The sequence below is a fragment of the Pyrus communis genome, chromosome 2 (assembly GCF_963583255.1).
Source record: "Pyrus communis chromosome 2, drPyrComm1.1, whole genome shotgun sequence".
Taxonomy (NCBI): domain Eukaryota; kingdom Viridiplantae; phylum Streptophyta; class Magnoliopsida; order Rosales; family Rosaceae; genus Pyrus; species Pyrus communis.
In genome coordinates, this window is record NC_084804.1 from 16,486,756 (window position 1) to 16,505,266 (window position 18,511).

The 18,511-nt window shown below is 36.3% G+C and overlaps 1 protein-coding gene and 2 pseudogenes across 1 annotated transcript; 2 read left to right on the forward strand and 1 right to left on the reverse strand.

The window, feature by feature from the left end:
- The first annotated feature begins 1,076 nt into the window (after positions 1-1,076).
- Positions 1,077-2,573, forward strand: LOC137726466 (acetylserotonin O-methyltransferase-like). Its single transcript, XM_068465401.1, has 2 exons — positions 1,077-1,928; positions 2,107-2,573. The coding sequence occupies exons 1-2, from the start codon at positions 1,161-1,163 to the stop codon at positions 2,404-2,406; spliced, it is 1,068 nt and encodes a 355-aa protein (XP_068321502.1). The 5' UTR covers positions 1,077-1,160; the 3' UTR covers positions 2,407-2,573.
- A 7,946-nt stretch (positions 2,574-10,519) lies between these two features.
- On the forward strand, positions 10,520-12,372 carry LOC137724866 (uncharacterized; annotated as a pseudogene).
- Positions 12,373-15,372: 3,000 nt separating this feature from the next.
- LOC137724347 (acetylserotonin O-methyltransferase-like) lies at positions 15,373-16,740 on the reverse strand (annotated as a pseudogene).
- Positions 16,741-18,511: the final 1,771 nt, after the last annotated feature.

Genomic DNA, 18,511 nt, shown 5'->3' on the forward strand with positions numbered 1-18,511 from the left:
GTGATTATGAAAAATGAGGTTCCTCCAGCACTTTGTTTTCTCTTATTAACTTGCTATAAGTTTCCATGCTCAACAAAATCACATGTTATAATACACAGACGATTTGGTTGATTGTAGGGGGTTCTTTATGATTGGGGTGACAAAGACTGTAGTCATATCCTTTAAAAGAGCCGGGAGGCTGTTCGTGAGGACACAATGTCACCTATTCCTGCTATCCAATATTCTGTTATTCAAGTTTTTCCTTAAATTTAATGATGTGAATTTGTATTCTTGAATAAGTGTTTCGTTGTAATTTTAAATTTACTTTGTGGTCCTTTTGTCTTGCTTTGTGTAGTCTGCTTTGCAGTCTTTGGATGGGTTGGCAATGAAAATTTGTGAAACTTGTTGTGGCTGTTATGAGCCTTTCTAATCTAAATGGGCATGTTTTTGGGCAATATAGTGCTATTCAAATATGGAGTTTAATTGTAGGCAATGATGCTAATAAATAAAGGGAAAGGTTTTAAAATAAATTTTACAAAACCACTTATCCAACTATGAGACTAAAAGCTTGAGGAGTAAAAACTCCCAAAACATCTGTCTCAATACATACATACATACATACATACATACATATATATATTGTTTTTTTTAAGTTTCGAGCTGATCCTGGACCGCAAACGTTCTCTGACAATTCGACTCCGTCGTCCTGACGTTACTACTTCGGAGAAGTCTTCGCCTACAATTAAACTCCATATTTGAATAGCATCCTCAGAGAAGTCTTCGCCTAAAATCAACAGGATATTACCACTCAGTACTATGTTAGTATTCATCTTCACTTGAAAGTGAGAGGTTATAGGTTCGAATCTTGTAGACGGCTAATTCATTACTAAATTAGGTTGTCCATTGTGTAGCTTAGCCTAACTCTTCATTCTCTTAATGTAAAAATATCGATGTACTCAAAAAAAAAAAATCAATAGGATATTAATCAGTAATAGACAAAGTCTTCTTTAATACACATTGAAATTGGGTAGTTGAATATTTGAAATCACAATGGAAGTGATTGATTTTTCATAAGTGTTGAACGTATGTATTTTGTTGAGCATGGAAACTTATAGCAAGTTGTGTGTATATTGTGTGTATATATAGTGCTAACTTAGAGCCTAATAAACACACACAAAAAAATGGAAGAGAAACAAAGAGAGTTGACATGGGAAGAGGAAGAGGAAGGGGCCACGGCGGAGATGTGGAAATATGTGTTCGGGTTTACTGAAATCGCGGTGGTAAGGTGTGCCATTGACCTCGGAATAGCTGAAGCAATTGAAAACCATGGAAGCCCCATGACACTCTTAGAGCTCTCAACTGCTCTAAGTTGTGATCCTTCTCACCTTTACCGAATCATGAGGGTACTAGTCCACCGCAAAATATTCAAAGAAAAACCCACCCAATCAGGCTCCAATGGTTATGCACAAACACCTTTGTCTCGCCGGCTACTAAAATCGGCAGAAAATAGCATGGTGGATTTGCTCTTGATGGGTAGTAATCCGGTAATGATGGCACCATATCTACGCCTGAGTACCCAAGTTCAAAGAAACACTAGCGATGCAGTGTTTGATGAAGTACATGGCAGTGACCTATGGAACTACGGTGCGGAAAACCCTGATCACGGCAAGGCTTTCAATGATTCAATGGCCTGTGATGCAAGGTTAGCTGTGCCTGCAGCGCTTGAAAGTTGTCCAGAGGCGTTCAAAGGGATTGAGACAATAGTAGATGCTGGTGGGGGTAATGGGACCACGACGCGCTTGTTGGTTAAGGCCTGTCCTTGGATTACTAAAGGCATTATCTTTGATCTTCCTCATGTTGTGTCTACTATTCCAGAGTGCGATCGCATTGAGAAAGTTGGAGGTGACTTTTTCAAATGTATTCCAAAGGCTGATGCTGTAGTTATGATGGTAAGTATATATATATGAAATAAAAAAAACTAATGTGCTTAAAAAAATTGTGGTTCCTCCAGCACTACTCCTTTACTTTATTGTCTTTTTTTCTAGTTTTTGTTTTTGCACAACAAGGCACGTTGTAATTTAGAGCCAGGCTAGATCTGACAAGGTTTTTTTTTTGTGTGATGAGTAGTGGATTCTTCATGACTGGACTGACGAGGAGTGCATCCGTATCCTTAAGAACTGCCGTGAAGCTATTCCTAATGACAAAGGGAAGGTGATAATCATAGATGCTGTAGTTGAAGACAATGAGAAAGATTACAACAAGCTAACACGAGTGAAATTGATGCTAGACATTGCGATGATGAACGGTACCAAAGGCAAAGAAAGGACTGCCAAGGAATGGGAGTATGTTATCCGGGAGGCTGGTTTTAGTCGGCACACTATAACACCTACTCGCACTGTCCAATCCGTTATTCAAGTATTTCCTTAAATTTGGAGAATAAAATGTTAAGGATGTGGATTTGTATTCATAAATAAGTGTTCCTTTCTATTTTCCATGTACAAGTGACTCTATCCCTGTCCTCCTCCTTTGAGTAGTCCGCTTCCTAGTTTTGGGATGGTTGGCAATAAAATTTATGCTATGCACACCTTCCATGATTTCGGGCAATGATGCTGATGAATAAAGGAAAAATTTTTAAAGTGAATTTTGAATGCGGTTCTTAACTATTAATATTTTTTTATTGAAACCTTGTTGGTTTTCAATGTTTGATCAAAGTTCCCGATATTAATGTAAGGGTAAATTACATTTTCATACCTCAGGTTTGGAGCCTATTTCAATTATTTGCAACATCTTCAAAACATTTCACTTTCATACCTTAAGTACAATTTTATTTCAAAATAATACCTTCGTTACATTTTCCATCCATTGATCGGTTAAGTGCTGACATGGCTGCCACATATATGCCACGTGGCTGCCAAATGTCTGACACGTGGCAAATTTTTATTTTTTTTATTTTTTTTAATAAACCTAAATCTTTTAAATATTAAAAAAAAAAAAAAAAAAAAAAAAAAAAAACCTGAACCCCATTCCCTTTCCCCTTCCCCGCAACCCCTAACTCAAACCCTAAATCCCATGTCTTCTCTGATCCACTCTTCCCTGTTCACCTCCCCGACCCATTTCGTCTTCTCCACCCTAGCACCCCCTTCTCCCATCCCCCATCATCACCCACCTCTTCTCCCATCACCAACCCTATCCATCAGCCCCCGGATCTTCTCTGCCTTCACCTTCGACAACACACTGCAACCACCACGAAGCCTCGAGCTTCAGCAATCCCCGAGTTCAACAACACATTAAAGCCCCATGAAGCCCCGAAATCAACGACTTTGCTGCCGTTCTTCCTCTTGCTACTTGGGAATGTTTCCACGTATCTGATTCTCTTGAAAAGATAATTCCGTGAGCTTTGTTGAGAGGTTGCTGATAGATTAAGGCATCACTCCTCCAAAATTATTGAGGCCGATAGATAAGTCTTCTAAATTGGTGCATTTAACTAGAGAAGAGATGAAATCCAAGTCGCCTTCCTCATTATTTCCAAGATTGTTCTCTTGAAGTACAACCAGTTACAAATTTGACAGGCGTGCCAGACTAGGCACTTTCCAAATAAACTTATTGCCTGCGATAGAAAATACTGAAAGGTTCGAGGCTTTGGAGATTGAAACTGGTATTGGTCCAATGAATTGGTTCGTATGGAAAAAAAAGGTTTCGGGGTTTGGAAATATAGTGTGGCCCAAGCCAGGTGGAAGAGTTGCATGAAGGTTGTTTTGAGACATATGAATGAATTTAATTGACGAGAGGTTGTATATGGAGGGAGGGATGGTACCATTCAAATAATTTTCACCCAGCGAAAATTGCATTAAGCTTTTCAACTGGCCAAGGCTATTTGGGATACCTCCATGCAGATTATTTCTATATGCAGATAGCATTTGAAGAGAAGAAAGATTCCCAAAAGAAGGTGGGATTTTCCCGTAAAAATTGTTGTTACCTAAACTAAGTACCCGAAGCTTGGATAATGAGGCAATTTCAGTTGGAAGTTCGCCACTAAGAGTGTTGCCATATAAACGAAGGCATTGGAGGTTAGAGTAATGTGATATGTTGAATGGAATATAACCACTAAATGAGTTGTTACCAAGGTGTAGTCTTTCAAAGCGAAACAAACGACCAATTTCTGGAGGGATGGTGTGGCTGAAGCTATTGTTTTGGAGGTATAAAGCCCTCAGAAAGCTCAAGTTTCCAATGTGGGGATATAGGTGGCCTGCCATCCCGCTTGATCGGAGGTCAAGCATTGTAATTCTCTGGTGTCTGTGGCCACAAATGATGCCTGGCCAATGACAGAAGTGGAGGGATTCATTCCAAGAGCAAAGGATGCCCAGGGTATTGGTCACGATTTCAGCTTTGAAGGCTAGCAAGGAAAGCCTATCCACCTCATTCCCCGCTAAACGCGAGGAGGAGGCAGAGCTAAAAAGAAAGAGAAGAAAGAGTGGTTGCATGAAGATAAACCAAATGCTAATATGAATACTTGAGAACTCCATTTTAGCTAGGCTACAAAATAAAGCTCTAGATATTTATCTATCCTTAGGTAACGTAAGTTGATGCAACAATAGGAGTCAATTTGAGCGTCAGGTAGATCAAAATATGGTGCGGAAAAACCCAAATCGCTTTGACCGTTTCTACATGCATGCCGTGGCTTATGGTTTTGGGCTTCGGCACCTGCAATAATTTTAAATCCGAAATGATACTCTTATCGCGTTTTAATATCTTATTTGTACCTCTTTTCTAATAGAAATGAATCCAGATGTATTAATGGGTTCAACTCTATTAGACGGGTGATACAAATGTGATATGAAAAATGTGTTAAGTGTAGCATTACTCTTCTTAAATAGGTATTTAGAAAGCCATGTCAAGCATGCAGGTTAAGTGAAAGGAGAAACTTTTCAGGTTGCCAAGAAGACAGTCAAGTACACTAAGTGTACTAATACAATTGGTTAGAAACTTGAAAAAAAAAAGAAAAAAAAAGCAACCATTGTCTTATTACACGTGTACCGAGCCGTATTTACGGCACATTGAAAAAATTCCTCTAGTAAAAGAACAAAACTTAATAAAAAAAAAAAAAAACAGAGAGAATTATCATAGAAAGCAGAAAGTGACTTACACGTTAGTTATGAAATGTTCGGCCCAGGTAGAAAGTAAAACTTTAAGACTCATTATCTAGTTTTCTACCTTAGTGGAATGTTAGCTAATTTTGCGCTTAGCTAATTTTCTACCTTAGTGGAATGTTTGCGAGTTTTGCACTTAGCTAGTATTCTACCTTAGTGGAAGGTTAGCTAGTTTTCTACGGTAATGCAAATGGTAAATTGGCTAGTTTTCTACTCTCATAATTATTACTCTTGCAAATTGCGATGCATCTGTGACGTTGCAAATTCTGTTACAGTTGGTATTGTTGATAGGGATACACACCATTTTTAGGTCCCGTTTGGTATTAATTTTTTTCACCAAAAAAACTGCTTCACTTTAAAGTTAAGCAGTAAAAAAATGTTTTGTAAAAGTAAAATACGTTGCTTATTTTAAAAGTAATCACTTCTAGACAACAACTTTTAAAAGTAGCCTGTAGTTTGTTTTTAAAAGCAATTTTAATAAAAAGCAGAGTTAAGCCTTTAATACATATTTCAATTGTTGTAATATCTTCATTAATATTTTTAAAATAACATTATTTGCCTTCCACACATATTTTATCCTGTAGAGAATAAAGTGACCGTTATAACCTACTATTACAAACACTAACCTTATACTATCAACATCATTACCACCACCATAACCATAACCACCACTACTACCATTGTCACTACCATCATTGATGCCACCGCCGCCGCCACCACCACAACCACAACCGCCACCACTAGCACTACCACCGTTCCTAGCATCATTGTTACCTCTACACCCCAAACACTACATCCCACTATTAGCACCACCACCATACCTCCACTATAACAACAACCACCACCACTGCCGCCACAACCACAACTGCCACCACTGGCGTTACCACCACCATTAGCATCATTATTACCTCCACACCCCAACCACCACATCCTGCTATTAACACAACCACCATTCCTGCTACCATCACCACCATTACAACCACCACCACTACCACTATTACAACCATTGCCCTCGCCACAGCTATTGTCTCCTCCTACTATATCCATTTTGTCATTGTATACAATTATATTACGTTTACATTAAAATTTACCAACGCTTTTTCACTGCTTTTCTTACTCACAACACTTTTAAAACACAGTTAATCAAACGCTCATCTACTTTATTTTACCGCTAATTATTCTTAAAGCACAACAAAAGCAGTTTTTTTTTTTAAAGCACAGTAATCCCAAACTGGGCCTTAGTCTCACGCACAATTTTGTTTAATTATGTCCCTTATTTACATTTAATTTATTTAATTTTTTTGTTATAATAATAAAGAATGTGTGAGAAGCTAATAAGAGAGTGAAAATTACTTGTATAAATGATATTGTTGATTTGTTACTGGAATAGTGCCATTTGAGGACAGTACTTTAGTCTAAAGTGGGATCTCCAATTGCACTGTTCAAGTGAAAATCATATCGGAACAGACAAAGGTACTCAAACTCAAGTGTCCCCACATGCTGACATCCAACAAACCAATCAAAACAAAAGACGCGTAAAGGGTCTCGAGTTTTGCAAAATACATCACAATGAATATGCTTTACCCAAATGAAGGAATAGACTTACCAGCATAGGAAACTCATGCCTCCTCTCTACGAAGCTTTGCTGGCTCCCTGTGTTTTCTCACCTGCAATTTAGACCCAAAGCGCAGAGGTGTGAGTGTTTCTCTGGACATATTTTATCAAACAGGTGATAGGCATTGAACAAAAGATACATATGAAGGCAAATGTTGTTTGTAAACTTAAATGGAACGCGTAAAATTACACTCTAACATGGTTTGGCAATTTCATTTCATTAAGTGATTTCAAATTCAGTAATCAGAACATAAAAGAAGAAATACGAAAAATTACAATTAGAAGTCACATCAGTTAAAGAGTTGAAAAATAAGCAAGCTTGCTTAGGGAACTATATTTACACCTACAGAATAATAAATACAGCAATCTAATACTGATGAAATACTTGAAAAAGGCAAAATTTGTTTTCATTTCTTACTGATATTAAAAAACTAAATATAAAAATATATCCGCTTTGAACCCAAAAATTCGAAACGAAGGAAAGTACCAAAACTATGAAAATTTTAACCCTTAGAGTTCACTTTTGTTATAAAAACTGAAAGGAAAAAAAAAAAAAAAAAAAAAAAAAAACCATTAGTTCTATAAAAAAAAAATGTAATACTAGTATACCACCCAAAACCATAAAAGTGCAGAAAACAGCATTCTCCATATACACGAAAAATGAAGAATTGATTGATTCCCACGTATTCAACTTTCATAATACACAAAAATTACAAATTTGGTTCCACAAAATCCCAAAAGGGATAAGCGAAAAGAGAAACTTAAATGTGAAGGATGAGGGTCTGCAGCCTTGATTTTCATATCCACAAATGCAAAAATTTAAAACGTTTTTCTGAAAACATTACGAAAGATATTTTAAGACTTGGTCTTTGGCTTGTGAAGTACCTAAAATTACAATTTGTTTTATAACATTCATTAGAGAAAAAGCCTCCTTTAATCCAATCATAATTACACATTGCAAGAATTTGATTCATATCATTAATAACCCAATCATGATTCATCGTATCCCAACATAAAATCAAATGAAATTCTACTATAATAACATTAACAACAGTTAACTTTTAAATCTACAAACACATTTTCTAGTATCACGTCCCATGTTTCTTAATCATTGCAAATTTGCAACTACCAAAATCCAGAGGAGAGCTACTTGCAAAAAGTCATTGAAGTTGGATCCAAGGCGACGTACGTAAAAATTATTCATCCAAGTATATAAAGTCAACAATGCAGAATGTAGTTTAAATTGTAAGCTAACTACGTCACAATCGGATGAGCCATGTTTATCACCAATATTAGGTGACCATTATTTTATGGGATGAATGTTGGGTTGTTGCTCCTAACTCCTACCATTTTGGTCCTACTAGAGCGTCAGACAATTACCATTGAAGTTCAAGAATCACATTCTTATCCGAAGTGTACACTCACCATGAATTTGACGAGTGTACACTTCCGATTGTGACCATTAACAATTGAATTCAGAGTTTAGGGAATACAGATTGTGAATGTACTAAAAATTATTAGGTGACCATTATTCATCCGATTGTGAATGGAAAAACCATTCAAGTATAATATCATTCATCCAAGTATATCATTCAAGTTGAATTCAGGGTTTATCACCACTATTAGGTGACCATTATTCATCCGATTGTGAATGGAAAAAATCGACATTTACAATCCAAAATATAAGGTCTTGGTTATCACCAATAGTAGGGTTTGAATCGTATAAAATATAAGGTGTTTATTCGAGCTTTTCTTGATGAGAATTCTAATCAAGGTCTTGGTTCTCTTAAGGGTCAAAGTGTATCCAATTTCTAGGAGCATTAGAGACGTTCGATCATAGCCAACATTTCACCCCGTCGTGGAGCCTTGTGCTCTAATCACATGAGAAGCGCTTATCTACTTAAGCATTATATATATAAATTGATATATATTAACTATGCACAAATGTAATATATAAATTGAGATATATTAACTACACATTTTTCTTATTTATTTCACAAGTCTTAATTAAGAATATGAACCTATCATATAAATTAAGATAAAAAAATCCGCTAAGCCACTCGTAATTACCACTCAATATTATAGGTTGAGTTCACAATTTTAATTATCTTGGAAACAAATATGTATTTTTGAAAAAATTTGTCCAAACACATTTCCATTTCGTTTTCATGCTACATCCAATTGAGCGCAAGAAAAAAAAAATTATTATGGGAAAAATTTAAACAATCATATAGTAGTTATGCATATAAAAGGCCTTTCGTTGGGATTAAATTTGAGTTTTAGACAATGGGCTCGACAATTGGGCATCCGTAAGCAGTGGCGGAGCCAATGTGGGGGCATTGGGCTCCCTTAACCCCAATAGATTTATAAGTTATCCCTTTAAAAAAATATTTGACCCCTTTAATAAACTTTCAATTTTCCAGTCCTGCCCTCTTTTATCAGAAAAGTGACTTTTCCCATGCTATCAGAAAAGTGACTTTTCCCAAAATCCATTTCTCACGCTATCAGAAAAGTGACTTTTCCCATAACCCAGTCCACACCAGAACCCAGCGATCTCTCTTGTTCTCCAGGTGCGTTCTTCCGGCCCAGCGATCTCTCTTGTTCTCCAGGTTGCATTCTTCCAGCTCGGCGTCCTTCCTCTAGTAAGTTTCTCTAATCTGATATTTATTTGTTTGAGTTTTTAAATTTGGAGAAGGGAGAATCTAAGTGAAAGAGGGGTGGGAAATTTGAAACCATCATAAGAAAAATTGAATCAATTCACTCATGTTAATTAATTCCTGTATTGTAATTCTAAACCAAAATGAATGATAACAATATAAGATTTTAACATACGATGATGAAGTTGTAGCAGGAAAAAGATAAGGCAATCAAATGGAAAATAAAGGAATAAGACAAATTCAATCACATGTAAAATGAAATCTGAATTGGATAATAGAATGGATTGGGGAAGGAAGAGGTTTAGGTATTAGACTTAATATATTTCATAAACAACTAAAAACACTAACCTGAAAGAATCCATAAATTATGCTCAATTGATATAGTACTTGAAGTCAACATGGCATGTAGAAAACTGATTATGCAGAGTGATGATGCAAACTGATTCTGCAGAGTGATGCTGCAAACTGATGCTGCAGATTGATACTGCAAACTGATTCTATAGATTAATTGTGGGGTTTATCTTAAGGTTTGTGGGGTTTGTATTGGTCTGTGATTATGAACTATGCTTCTGTTAATTTGATCAAATTTATATTATGTTGTTGACTCTTTTTGGTATTATTTAAAACAATTATGGAGAGGTATTTAAGAGAAAATCAACCGAAGATAACCTCTCACCCTCTACAACGGATATTCCTGAAAGTTCAAATGAAAATAACATAGAGAGTATACTGGCAAATCTTCTAGGAGATCCTGGGCTTCAACTCCGGATATTATAATATGATCCAAATATTAGAGATCAAGTTCGAAGAGCTTATTTACAAAGGGAATTGGTTCAACCTCGAACCCATCAAGTTCCATATACGTCATTTGCAGGAGTACAACGCCGTTTCAATCCGAAATGGTTTGATGACTTTTCTACTTGGTTGGAGTATAGCATAACCAAAAATGCTGTTTTTTGTCAAAGTTGTTATCTCTTCAAGCTAGAGATTCCGGAGCAAGCAGGTAATGACAATTTTACTAGCAAAGGGTTTCATAATTGGAAGAAAAAATGTCAACTTCGAGTTCATGTTAGAGGTCCTAATAGTGCTCACAACCAAGCTTTACTTCATTGTGAAGCTTTAATGAATCAGAATCAACGTATTAAAACAATTGTCCACAAGCAGTCGGATCAAGCACGTATTGATTATCGCACTCGTTTGAATGCATCACTTGATTGCATTCGCTTTTTATTGCGACAAGGTCTTGCTTTTCGCAGTCATGATGAAAGTGAAGATTCAAGAAATAAGGGTAATTTTCTTGCAGATCATAATGAGGGTATTAAAGATGTGGTGTTTAAAAATGCTCCTCAAAATCTCAAGTTAACATCACCTGAAATTCAAAAAGATCTTGTGTATGCAGTAGCATGTGAAACCACCAATGCTATCATGTTTGATATTGGTGATGATGCTTTCTTTTCTGTTTTGGTTGATGAATCGCGTGATATATCAATCAAGGAGCAAAGGCAGTTGTACTTCGCTATGTGAATACCAACGGACAAGTAGTTGAAAGATTTGTGGACATAAAGCATGTTCCTAATACCACTGCTTTTTCACTTAAAGAGGCAATTGATTAGTTTTTCTTTATAAATGGATTAAGCATATCTAGATTGCGTGGACAAGGTTATGATGGGGCTATCAATATGCAAGGTGAGTTTAATGGCCTTAAGAAACTTATTTTGAAAGAAAATGAAAGTGCATTTTATATTCATTGCTTTGCACATCAACTTCAACATGCTCTTGTAGTCGTGGCAAAAAATCATATTCAAATTGGCTCTTTTTTCTGCTTGGTTAATAATGTTGTTACTATTGTCGGAGCATCATGTAAATGTCAAGACATGGTTAGAGAAAGACAACAAGCCAAAGTTATGGAAGCTATTCAAAATTATGAGCTTCCAAGTGGGCAAGGCTTGAACCAAGAAACTAGTCTTAAACATGCAAGTGATATACATTGGGGCTCACACTATGGTACCTTGGTAAGCTTGAATAATATGTTCTCTTCTGTAATTGAGGTGCTTGAGATGATTGTAGATGATGGTGTAAGTCTTCATCAAAGAGGTGAAGCGGATATTTTGTTGAATCTTTTGCAATCTTTTGATTTTGTCTCTAGTCTTTTTCTGATGAAAGAAATATTGGGAATCACAAATGTATTGTCACATGCATTGCAAAAGAAAGATCTCGATATAGTGAGTGCTATGGCTTTAGTCAAAGCATGTAAGCAACAACTACAAGCAATGAGGGATAATGGATGGGATGCTTGGCTTGATAAAGTTTCTTCTTTTTGTGGCAAGCATGGTATTGATATTCCTGATATGAATGATATCTTTGTAGCTCGAGGGAGGTCACGGCGTAGAGTTGAAAATTTGAAAAACCTTCATCACTACCATGTTGATCTCTTTATTGATGTTATTGATAAGCAACTTCAAGAGTTGAACAGTCGTTTTAATGAGACAAGTACAGAGTTGCTTCTTTGTGTAGCATGCTTAAGCCCAGATGACTCATTCTCAGCTTTTGACATTGAAAAGTTAGTTCGACTTGCTCAATTTTATCCAAAAGAGTTTTCTGATATGGAGCTCACACTTCTTGCAGATGAACTGAAGAATTATATTTTTGATATGCGCTTGCATAATGAATTTTCTGCGTTGAAAGGAATTAATAGCCTTGCACAAAATTTGGTGGAGACAAAGAGGGATAGACAGTATCCCTTGGTGTACTTGCTAGTGAAATTAGCATTGATTTTACCTGTCGCGACTGCTTCAGTTGAAAGAGCTTTTTCGGTGATGAAAATTGTGAAGAATCCACATCGTAATAGGATGGGTGATCAATGGTTGATTGATAGTTTGGTTGTGTACATTGAGAAAGAGGTATATGATTCTATTAATAATGATATTGTAATACGACGTTTCAAAAATATGAGAACACGTCGTGGACAATTATAAATGAAAGTATATCGATTTTTGAAAGTAATTTTTTGACCCCATTGTCTTAAATTCCTGGCTCCACCACTATCCGTAAGTGTGGCCAAGTAAAATCCGAGAGGGAAGTCAGTGCTAAGCTTTTAAAAACCGACCTTCATGGACACCCAAATTGTCTCGTTAATGATTTTTCCTAGACACCACATCAAGTAAGAGGTGACCATTAGTGAACCCCAGTCCATGTTTGATGAACATTCTAAATATGGATCATTTTCGTAAATGACATGCTCATAATAAGCCCAACAACAATATTCAATTATTCGTAATTAAATAATGAAGAATAAACAATCATATATAAATTAATCAGAAGATAATCACTTAGATAACCATTTTAAAATAATTAATCAAGAGATAATCACTTAGATAATCAATCCACAATAATTCTAATTCGAATTTGATAACCAGAATAATATGAAAATCAAATCACCTAATTAGAATTAATCTCATGAAAAAAATATTCCACAAAAAGAATATTTTTCTCCATTTAAATGCTCAAGTCTCAAAAGGAGCAATTAAAATAATATAATATCTCGTTTAAAATATTCAATTGAGACTAAACTAATATCTCAAAATATTAGAGATTATCTTCCTCCAAGAAATGTGAAAATCCCAGATTTTCGATTTCATAAGGCCAAATTCCAAGACCGTATTTCACTCGATATGCTTCCGTTTTGATGTGTATCTTATACCACAGGAAATCCCAGATTGCAAGCTACAACTTCTATTTCAGGAACATATTCCAAAAACTGATTCTAGTATCACGAAAAAGAGATCCCAAATTTGAACATAAAATTACGTTTTTTTTTCCTCCAATTTTTCTGCAGAAATGTTTGTGAAGCCATATCTTATTCAATACTCGTCTAAATGACGTTATTTTATATGTTTTTGAAGCTTATGTGGCTGACTACAAACCCAAGCAAAAAACTACAGAAAAATAAGCTCCATGGACCCTAAATTCAACCCGCAAAAAGGCTGAAAAAACTGAAATTTTCAAGAAATCACAAAACTAGGGTTTGGGATTTCTCTCAAACTGTGGCACATAGTGGTTCTTACAATTTACATCGAATTGTAAGGCGAGGAACGAGCCCTATGGCACTGATACCACTGTTGGGAATTTATACTAATAATATAAGGAATTCGATATAGGACGTACCTTCCGGAATTAACGAATTCTGGATCGCCATCTCGTTCCTACAAATCGTTGCACGAACCATGAAGGAAAGCGTCATTCAAGGAAGGATTCGGTTGCATCTAGCCCTGTTAAATTGCCTACGTACCTTTGTGAAACCTTGCCTTGCATGAGATAGACTCATTTGGTCTTCACGAAGTAGCAGCTCCTCTTGAGCTCATCACCTCATGGCACCGAGATCAACACGATCAATGATATGATATGATTTTATGACATACACATGATATCAGAATTTAAATGACTAGTCTGATTTTCCAATTAAACAGTCAAAGGAAGAATCTAACTTGAATCCAAAAGCTTGGTCTAAAACGAATTTAAAGCTTAAAACCAAACCAAGACATAAATGTAAACCTTAAAACAATGAAACCCTAGTATAGAATGATTGGGTGTTTAATGCATGAAGAAGGTTTGACTGTTAGGGTTTCTTAAATGGAGAATATGCAAGCTCAAAGCCTTAAAGCAACTATATCTCTAACCAATAAATTTTGAACCCCCAAAGAACAAAATGAAACTCTAGGAGCAAATATACCCAAGGAAATCTGACTTTCCATCAGCCAACTTGTCCGACTTGTCCCAATGACACTTGTCGACTGCACAAGAGATCTAGGAAGCTGACTACCATCAGAAAAGTGTCAATCAACCCATGTGGGCTATCTTAGTGTGTGCCTATACAGTAGGAATCAGCGCGCAAAAATGACTAGACAATCAAACTAGATAGAATGCAACATAAAAGGAGATATGAAATGCACATGCATGAACAACCTTTTGATGTGAAATGAGCCACTTCATGAACATTTCCTCCAGCAGCAATAGCCCATAATCTAAGTATATTCTAAAGCTAGATTGAGCATGTGTGATGGTTCAATTACAATATTTGACAAGAAAAGTTAAACACTTAAAACTAGACTTTACAATCTCCCGCTTTGGCTTTCCTTGACAAAATATCACAAGCCTATAACTGAATTCACTCAAAATCCACACTTAAGAGAACATCAATCAACAGAAGAAGACCAAGTAACAACTTCTGTAAAAGAATAACTCTTGACAAGAACAAGTGAAATTTACCATGGGTAAAAGCTTGCAAGATATGAAGCACAATGACATTTTTTTCTCCCTCATGTTATCATGATAAGACAAAGAAATGGTGGAAATCACACATGATAGTTAAATTTGCTGCACAAACACATAAGAAGAACCATAAGAGCATAGCGGAGAAAGAAATTGCAATAGATCATATGGATATGCCCAAGCAAAGTGTAGCAACAAAAAGACTAACAACAAGTAAGCACAAAGAGATGCATACGTTGTGAATTGACTCCCCCATAATGGAAACTCCCCCAAAATTGATTCGCTTCATGTAAACACACTCCCTCATAATTCTAAATTATAATTTCATTTATTTGATGAGAGACAATGACTCAACAGAAAGAAGAGATGACCATTGAAATATGAATTTGAGCAAAGGCAAAGACAAAGCACCCAAACAACCAAATGCAGCTCATTAAGATGATAGAGATCAAGATAACAGTTGAAACTTTGCACCAAAAGACAACCAACAACATAATGACTAGATGAGAATGAACTACAATGTAGCTTGAGTATCTATGCTTCCAAAAGATATGTAATTTGAAGAACACAAAAAATGGATGTGCAATGCAATTCTTAATTGACAAATCTTCAAAGGCATAAACAAACATTACTAATGAGATTAAAGGTATGGGAGAAACAAAATTGGCATTCTCTTGCAGTAAATAATTCTCGACACCTTTACACCACTACCAAGCTTGAATCATTAATTGGACTGCATGAATAGGCGTGATTGTGTATCGGCTAAATCCAGCCTCACCAAGAACATATCCCCAATCCTTCAAGGTCATTTCTTTCCCTATGTTTGTATGGGCCAGCATCACTATGTCTAGCATCAATCTCACATCTGCTACCTTGTTGACTTCTTTTCCATCTTCTTCGATCACAGCTTCTATGATTATAACTTTCCCTCTATCGTTCGGAATAGCTTCTCTGCACTTTTCAGGATATGAATACAGTCGTCGTCTCTCCAGTTGTAAAGAACCCACTAAATTCACAAAAATATCATACTTTTCACATAACGCATCTTGTCTATCAAGCAAGAATAGAGGAACCCCATTTTTCTCGATGGTAATAAGCAAATCACGTGATGTGATAGTTGATATGTTTGTTAACTGACATCTTAATTATATTAAGTGATAAGTTGTTATCCCTAGCTCTTTTGAGGTTTCATTGGGGGATTAATATTAAACAAGACAACTGCTAACTAGTAATTTTTAAGCCAATAATCTTCCCAAATGTTTTAATTTTATTGGTTTCCATAAACTATAAATATATTGACCATGATAATGCAGCATCAACCTTTGGAACACTGAAAAAAAAGTCACCACCGACATTCTCAATCCGATCACACTCCTGAGAAACAAACACAACATGAGGAAGATCACAGCCTTGAATCCACGGACAAGTCTCGACCAACAAGCACAACGTAGTCCCATCACCACCACCGACACCTGCTATAGTCTCAAGCCCTTTGAACACCTCTAAACAGCTTTCAATCACTGCAAGCACAGCCACCTTTGCATCACAAGCCATTGCATCATTGATGAGCTTGCTGTGATTAGGATTGGCGATGGCAAAGCTCCATACATCTTCTCCATGCACTTCCTCAAATGACGGATTGGTATTTCCTCGAAGTCGAGCACTTAGGTCGTGCCATGGTGCCAGCATTACCAGGCTACTCTCAAGCAAAATGAACGCAGCCATGCTATTTTCTCTAGATTTTAATAGCCGTTTGGACAAAGGTGTTTGTGCATAACCTTTGGGGCCTAATTCCGTTGGTTTTTCTTTGAATATTTTGAGATGGACTAGTACCCTAATGACGTGGTAAAGGTGACAAGGATCACAGCTTAGAGCAGATGAGAGCTCTAATAGTGTTATTAGGCTGCCATGCTTTCAATTGCACCCTCTATCCCGAATTCAATGGCGCATTTTACCACCACGATTTCAACAAATCCGAACACATATTTCCACAAATCCACTTTCGCACGCTCTTCTGCTTCTTCTTCCCACCTTAACTCTCTTTTTGTATCTTCCGTTTTTCTCTGCGTGTGCATCTTGTTGGGCGAAAGCTCAACAAAATGTGTAAGATCGTGAGTGGAAACAAACAATGACAAGCAAGAGATAAACAAACAATGAAACCAAGGATGTTGAACCAAGGAGGTTACATATGGGTATTTGTAATACAATGAAATACACTCATATGATATGACACAATGTTACTAATTGAAACCTGAAATTATACTCCTGTAAATGAGTTCTTATGAATGGAGAATTATATACGAAAGGTTGTGAGTTGCCCACATCATATCTCCATAAGTAAATCCCTCAAGTATACATGGGAGCAAATTGCTCTATATAAGTTCTAAAGGGGTAATGTGTCATGAAGTGTAGAAAATCTCTAAAGGATTCAAATTGCTTGAAGTAAGCCCTGGAAGGGTAAATCATTATGTACTCAATAACCAATGGATGGTATAAATTGCCTTAGTGAGTACTTTCATTATGATATTGTTGCAACATACTAAATCTCTTGCAAAAGTTGATATTAGATTGAGACTCCTGAAGAGTCTAGAAAGATTATAAAGTGTTGAAAGAAATATTGTCTCGAGATGCAGATCGAACAATATGCCAACACGAATCTTATCCATCATGTTTATGATATTAAAGAACCATATGGATTGAAGATTATGAGTTGAATACTCAAATTATTAACCAATATTTAGACACTAAGAAGGATCATTTATCTTCGTGAGGGAAAAGATAAATTGATATTTGGTCCAAAAGTACCACATTTTAGTGAAGTATATGCTTTATTGTATTTAACACAATATATTGGAATGAAATGAAGCTTATCTATTAATTTATATTCTTGGAACTATAATATTTCATCGTTTCCTCATTTATTTATTGATTATGGAATCAGAAGTTTCTATGGGTTTCTATATCTAACAAGCTATAAAAGTTTTCAAGCATATAGGAGGAAATTTTCATACATACATTACTTACGAGAACCCTATAAGGAGGAGGCACTGGAGATTGATCATGTGACGCCTCAGTACTTGACGGAACTCTAGAAAAAAGAGGCACCGAAGGTTGATTATTTGGAGCCTCAATACTTGATAAAACTCCAGACAGCGAAGGCAATTGGTGCCTGTGGAATAAAGCCACAAACCTCTAATGGTCACTTTGAATCTGACTTTTGAATTCCGGCAGCTGGTCAAACTTTCTTTTCATGCTCGTTGAGTAATTATTTACAAGCCTATGCAACTCTCTATTCTATTGCTTGAGCCCTCTGATCTCTTGTTCAAGATTTGCCACCTCAGCCATTAATGACTCAACTTGGCGAGTTCGAGCAAGTAGACATTAGTCCATGTTGGATACAGAGCTCGCACACTGAACACTGAAAGCCAGGGGGTCTTGAACAACCAATTCATCGGACCGTTTTGGAAGTATCCTGTTATCCTTGGGAGTGAATTCCTAGCTACCACTGTAGTGGTTATGTCATTCTTCATCACAGAGTCCCCAACTGTAAGAGGACCATTACCGGATAAGGATGGGTGCCAAATATTGTCTTGAGGAGACATGTTTGCATTTTCCACAACATTCAAATTGAAACGACGGTCAGATGGGCAAGCCATTTTCAGAAATGATGAAAGAAAAAGATGTTAGATAAATTGAAATCTCAGAAATGCAAAAAAAAAAAAAGGAAATTTCTATAAGCTGCATCTTTCCGAGCGTGCATTTTAAACACAATTGTTGTCTTTATAAAAAAAGAGGCAACATGGCTACTTGTTCAAAAATTGAAGAGGTACTACTCTCCGAATTTCA

What these genes read in the sequence shown, in the direction of transcription:
- LOC137726466 (XM_068465401.1), top strand. Translation starts at nt 1,161, where the DNA reads ATGGAAGAGAAACAAAGAGAGTTGACATGGGAAGAGGAAGAGGAAGGG. An exon ending in CTGATGCTGTAGTTATGATG is followed by an intron (nt 1,929 to 2,106) that starts GTAAGTATATAT and finishes TGTGATGAGTAG; the next exon opens with TGGATTCTTCATGACTGGAC.